The sequence below is a fragment of the Mandrillus leucophaeus genome, unplaced genomic scaffold (genome assembly GCF_000951045.1).
Source record: "Mandrillus leucophaeus isolate KB7577 unplaced genomic scaffold, Mleu.le_1.0 Scaffold550, whole genome shotgun sequence".
Taxonomy (NCBI): Eukaryota; Metazoa; Chordata; class Mammalia; order Primates; family Cercopithecidae; genus Mandrillus; species Mandrillus leucophaeus.
In genome coordinates this window covers 23,639-30,457 of record NW_012105920.1, presented here as the reverse complement: position 1 = coordinate 30,457, position 6,819 = coordinate 23,639, and the positions used below count along the sequence as shown (strand labels likewise).

The 6,819-nt window shown below is 34.0% G+C and overlaps 1 protein-coding gene across 1 annotated transcript in view; it reads right to left on the bottom strand.

The window, feature by feature from the left end:
- Positions 1-6,819, bottom strand: part of LOC105552347 (dynein heavy chain 14, axonemal-like) — a gene marked incomplete at its 5' end in the record, with an annotated part of 77,707 nt that overhangs the window by 50,485 nt on the left and 20,403 nt on the right. Inside the window, 2 exons of the mRNA XM_011997979.1 lie at positions 3,305-3,520; positions 5,207-5,347. Of these exons, the coding sequence (XP_011853369.1) occupies positions 3,305-3,520; positions 5,207-5,347 (357 nt within the window). The remainder of the gene's footprint in view (positions 1-3,304; positions 3,521-5,206; positions 5,348-6,819) is intronic.

Sequence of the window (6,819 nt, the reverse complement as noted above, 5' to 3'; positions counted from 1 at the left end):
GTGTAGATTGCATCTGAATACAGGCAAAGAAGACAGGAGTAAACATGATTGTGGTGAGAGAAACATGCCCTGAGCCCAATAGCAAAGAAGAGTTTCTATTTTCAAAAATGAATCATTCTCCAGACTTTTATGCTTTTCTTTATTAAACACGATAGTTTAGTTTTGCTTATTTTTGAACTGTAGATAAGTGAAATCTTCCATCTTTTTCTGTGTCTGGCTTTAATTCATGTTGTTGTGTTGCTTGAGGTCTCTCTACATATATACATATATATGTGTAGTCTTATACATATATGTGTAAGTATATGTGTGTGTATATATGTATATATGTGTGTATATATATGGGATTACACTGAATCTATAGGTCAGTCTAGTAACTTTAGAATATTGAGTTTTCCAATTCATGAACTTGGTATAACTCTTCATTTATTTAAGTTTCTTAAAATGCATCTTAGTATTTTATAGTTTTCTTTCTATAAATTTTTCACATTTTTGAGATTCATTCTGATGTGCAAAAGATGTGTTTTAGATACCATTTTAGGTCATTGGTATTTAAAAACATTGTACACTACTGCTGCTGAAGAGAAAGGCAATTTGACTTTGTTAATTTCAGAAAGTTTGCTAAATGTTTATTAATTCTCATGATATATCTATAGGTTCTCTTGGATTTTATAAATACATAATATATCACCTCCAAAAATTTATGTTTTTATTCAATGCTAATATCTTTTTTCCCCTTGCCTTACTTCACTGCCCAGAGTCTCCAGTAAACACAAGTGGAGATAGTGAACATCCCCTTGTCATCTTCCCAATCTCAAAAGAAAATCTTTCACCAGTGTATCATTTTAAAGTTTCTGACTTCAATCTTGTTCTGCGGTTATCTTAGGAGTATATTTCCTAATTTCAAAAATATGGGGATTTTCAAAGTATGTTTTAATTATTGACTTTTAGCTTAACTGCACTTTGATCAGATGCCATATTCTGTAGGAGTTCAGTCCTCTGACATTTGGTCAAACTTGATTTGTGGCCTGTTATATGGTCAGTTTGGCAGTTCTGTATGTGTTTGCATATAATGTGTCAGCTGCAGGTATAGGCTACGGTGCTCTATTCCCATTCAGTCCATTTGCTGATCATGTTGTTCAAAGCTTCTCTATTCTTACCGATTTTGTGTGCTTGTTCTGAGTTACAGAAAGAAGGGTATTAAAATCCTTCACTATGATTGTAGATTTGTCTATTTTTTCCCTATAGTTCTTTTAATATTTGCTTTATATTATTTGAGATCATGCTATTAGGTTAACAATTTAGAATTGTTCACATTTGCTTGGAGAATTAAACCAATTCCTATTGTAAAGTGAGCTTAAGTCTAGTAATCCTTTTATGCCTTAACATCTATGTTGTCCTTTTGTTTTTGTAATCTATGGTAAACACTCTCCCATTTCTGACTCTCAGCTTTTCTTTATGTTTTAGATGTGTCTTTTATAAATAACGTATGTTTTATTTTATAAATAATGTATGTTTTCTATTTTGTGCTTTGGTTTATACTGTTATACAGTCTTATAACTTTATATATGAGGATTGCTTGAGGTCTCTCTACATATATACATATATAGTCATATACATATATGTATAAGTATGAATATATGTATGTATATATGTATGTATACATATAGGGATACATATATATGTATGTACACACATAACACATACATGCATGTACATATGTATATATGTGTATATATGTATATACATTATGTATGTACATATGTATATATGTATATACATATAAGTGTATATATACATATAAGTATATATGTGTGTATATATATAAGTATATATGTGTATATATAGTATATATGTATAGTCATAACTTTATGAGGATTTCTTGAGGTCTCTCTACATATGTAGTATACACATATGCTATATGTATACATATATATAAAATATATACACACAGACACACATATATATATGTAGAGAGAGAGAGACAGAGACTTGGCCTGTCTCCCATGCTGGAGTGCAATGGCATGATCATGCCTCACTGCAGCCTTGACCTCCTGGACTCAAGTGATCCTTCCACCTCAGCCTCCTAAGTAGTTAGGACTATAGGCATGTGCCACCATTGTGCACGTGCAATCATTGCAATGATTGTGATCTATCATTACAATTACTACTGCTGTTCTCAAGCTGTGATTGTACAAAAGTAAATAATGGATAATATTGAAAAATAAACTGTTTTCTGAGAGGAAAATTAATCTTATTCTTGGGTTTGCTAATAGTGTCATATTTGCTAAGATAGATAAAATCCTTTGTGTAACAAAGCAAGACAATTGTTTTTTCTTTTAGAGACAGGGTCTTCTCTCAGTAGCCTAGGCTGGAATGCAAGGGCACCGTCATAGCTCACTGCAGCCTTGATCTCTTGGGCTCATGTGATCCTCCCACCTCAGCCTTCCAAGTGGCTTAGGCTTAGGATGATAGGCATGTGGCACCATGCTCAGTAATTTTTTTTTTTTTAGACAGGGTCTTGCTACATTGCCCAGGTTGGCTATTTTTTTATTTTTTTGTAGAGACAGGCTGGTCTTGAATTCCTACACTCAAGAGTTCCTCCTATCTGGGCGTCCCAAAGTTCTGGCATAACAGGCATGAGCCACCGCACCTGGCCACAATCTTAGACTTGTTACTGGAACATTTAGTCCATTTACACCTAATGTAATAACTGTTATATTTGAGTTTAAATTGGTTATTAGCATTATGAAAATGTGAAGACAGTATTTGTTTCTAAGATTTTGTAGGTTGCATGGTCAATTTAAGGGAAATTATCAGTGGGGATCCAATCTAAAATTACTCTTGGAGGATTAACAAAAGCTAAGTGCATTTCTCTTTTATCCTTTAAACATCAGCATAGGATTTACATAAACAGACAATAAGTATCTAAGTTAATAAATGTAGTTCTACATTTTTGGCTGTGTCTAAGAACACTCCCTGTGGTTCAATAAGTTCAATTGTATTAAATGAAAGAGGTTTCAGAGAGAGAAATTGCCTATATTCATTGAGACAGGGTAATAGGATTACGGTGGGAAAAGAGATATTTTGTGACTTTTGCTCAGTATGAGAAACAGGAGAGATACAACTTATTGAGGCATTAGGGCTATAAATAAAAAAAATTAAGACCTGAAACAAACTATTAACAAAATATTTTCATTTATCAAAATAATTCTGGGACAACATCCAAGCCCAAACCTACACATACAGCTAAAACCCAAATCAACAATAATAGCCACTTAACTGAATAATAGAAATATGTTATTACCTCATATTTTTGTGCCATAACTTTAATTAAAGAGAAGTTGGAAGACAAAGAAATGCCATTTTCAGTGCAGAAAGTCTCCCATTTATTCACAATCAACTGGCGAAATTCTGGTGTTAAAATTCCACTGTATACAATGCATGCTGCTGAAAGAAGTATGTCACCCAAAATTCCTTCTAATTTGTTATCTATTTGATTGATTGTTTCTTGCCATCGAGTCTAAATGTTAAAATAGAAATGAGTTATTCTATATAAAATATATTATCATAAGGTATTTTAAAATTAATCTCCAAGTTGGATCTATCATTGCAATTACTACTGCTGTTCTCAAGCTGTGGCTGTATCGAAGTTAACAATGGATAATATTGAAAAATAAACTGTTTTCTGAGGGAAAAATTAGTCTTATTCTTGAGTTTGCTAATAGTGTCATATTTGCTGAGATAGATACACAGCCATTTAAAATCCTTTGTGTAGTAAAACAGGACAATTTTTTTTTTTCTTTTAGAGACAAGGTCTTCTCTTAGTAGCCTAGGCTGGACAGCCTTGATCTCTTGGGCTCATGTGATCCTCCTCCCACCTCAGCCTTTCGAGTGGCTTAGGATGACAGGCATGTGCCACCAGGCTCAGTTATTTATTTATTTATTTATTTTTAGAGACAGGGTCTTGCTACATTGCCCAGGTTGGTCTTAAACTCTTGATCTCAAGCAATCCTCCAGCCCTGGCCTCCCAAAGAGCTGGGATTACAGACATGAGCCACCATGCCCAGCCAAAGCAGGACAGTTTATAAAGTATCAATTTCTTATAATATACTATTAATAGTATTCAACAACAACAATAATAACAACAACAACCCATATTTACTGAATCTTTACTTATCTACCAGGCATTTTACTTTGAAAACTTCATTTGATACCGCATTTGAAGTTGAGTTTAGAGAAGTTAAACTACTTGGTCAAGATCACTGAGCTTCTAAGGGGTGCAGCTGGGCTCTGAACCCATATTCTCTGGCTATATATGGCTTCTTTGATCATGCATGTGCTTGACTGGTCGATAAATAAAGCATGTTAAGCAAGAGCCCTCTTTTCTGGTGCTCACCATCTGGGATAGCAACTCAATCTATACACTTGACTCTCAGGGACATCCAACTGCTTCTGAGAGCTATCATCTCCCTTTGATTGGTCTGTTTTCATAAAATCCTTCCTCTTGACCTTCTATGATATGTATTTGTTTAAAAAATTAAACTAAATTAAAATTATCTTGAGAATTTTATAGCATCCATCCCTTAAGATAGCTGAGGTGTAACTAAACTGAGATTCTAGTTGGCTTACTAGAGATTCAACCATAGAGAAGCCAGATGAGCCAGAGGAGAAGTAAAAAGATGAGCTAAAAGGGTTCAGAAGGCTGACAGAACAAAAGAAAATTTTCTTTTTCGGCTGCTCTGCCTATGGAGTAACCATTCTTTATTCCTTTACTTTCTTAATAAACCTACTTTCACTTAAAAAAAAAAAAAAAGAGAGAATTTTCTTTTTCTTTCCTAATGACATCTTCTCCTTTGTGGTTCCACCATGTTTTATATGTTCCGCTTGGGTTGTCCCAGTGCTAGAAAAGGAAAACTAATGACATTTTCATTGAAAGGTTTACTTTGGGCCTCATCAGACGAAAGTGTGCTGATGTCTTCAGATCAGGAAATAATGTCAGATACTTGTAGTCTGTTACTTCTGTTTTGAGACGACTCAAACAGGATTTCTTTATGTGAATAGGATGTCTACTGATCCCAATGAGAAACTGGATAGTAAGATAGCTTTAAAAGGTATATGATACAGCCTGCAGTGAAAATAACATCCTTGGGGGTTGTTGCGCCCAGTAGAAATTATGGAGGAGATATAAGACCAAAGAAAGTCCTGCCTTCTCATCTTCCAGGACGGTTAGTAAGACTGACGCGCACTGAAAGCGCCTGCTGGCCATTTTTTTCCGATTTGCTAATAGTTGTTTTTCAGCAACGGTATCTTTGTAAGCTGCCTGTAAAAACAGCAAATGTTCTTCAACCTGAAAGATAATTAATTCATTATTGAGAAAAATATCTTACTCTCATTTTGCTTCAAGACTTTATCTGTCATTTATATAAATATAGTGTTACCATTTCATTTTCACATCGTGGAAAATCTTTCTGGAGGGATTATATTACCAATGAAAATGGACATTGTAGAAATGAAATGATTCATTGATATTGAAATTTGTATATTTTTAAATGCCATCTTGCTTCTTTAATAGGCTTTTTTTTTTTTTTTTTTTTTTTTTTACAATCCTAGCATTTGTAGATTCATCAATCTCTGATTTACTTTTCGCGAATAAAATTTTATATCTTATTTAGATTCTTTTTCTAAGAAAATGGTTGAACTTTTTTTCACCTCAGATGTACTGAACAGACCAGGGGACCGAATGAATTTTTTAATTTAAGCTGTATGATGAATCAACTGTTAAACCATCCTTACAGTGTTAGTGGAAAACATATTTTCATGAATAGCTGACAAAATAATTTTTTATTTTTATTTGTGGGTACATAGTATGTATATATATATTTAGGGGGTACATGAGATGTTTTGATACAGGCATGCAATGTGTAATCATCACATCATGGAGAAGGGGGTGTCTATCCCCTTGAGCATTTATCCTTTGTGTTACAAACAATCCAATTATACTCTTTAAGTTATTTTAAGTGTACAATTAAATTATTATTGACTACAACCACCCTGTTGCTCTATCACATACTAGGTCTTATTCATTCTTTCTATTTTTCATATCCATTAACCATCCTTACTTCCCTCATACCTTCCCAGTCTCTGGTAATCATCTTTCTGCCCTCTATCTCCATGAGTTCAATTGTTTTGATTTTTAGATCTCACGAGTAAGTGAGAACATGCCATGTTTGTCTTTCTGCACCTGGCTTATTTCACTTGCATAATGACCTCCAGTTCCACCAATGTTGTTGCAAATGACAGGATCTCATTCTTTTTAATGGTTGAATAATACTCCATTGTGTATAAGCACAATATTTTCATTATCCATTCATCTGTTGATGGACACTTGGGTTACTTCCAAATTTTGACTACTGTGAACAGTGCTGCAACAAACATGGAAGTGCAGTTATCTCTTCAATATACTGAGTTCCTTTCTTTTGGGTATATACCTAGCAGCGGAATTGCTGGATCATATGGTAGCTCTATTTTTAGTTTTTTGAGGAACCTCCAAACTTCTCCATAGTGGTTGTCCTAATTTACGTTCCCACCAGCAGTGTATAAGGGTTCCCTTTTCTCTACATCCTTATCAGCATTTGGTTATTGCCTGTCTTTTGGATAAAAGCCATTTTAATTAGGGTGAGATGATATCTCGTTGTAGTTTTTATTTGCATTTCTCTGATGATCAGTGATATGAGCACCTTTTTATATGCCTGTTTGCCATTGGTATGTCTTGAATCAACCCAAATGTCCATCAGTGACAGACTGGATTAAGAAAATGTG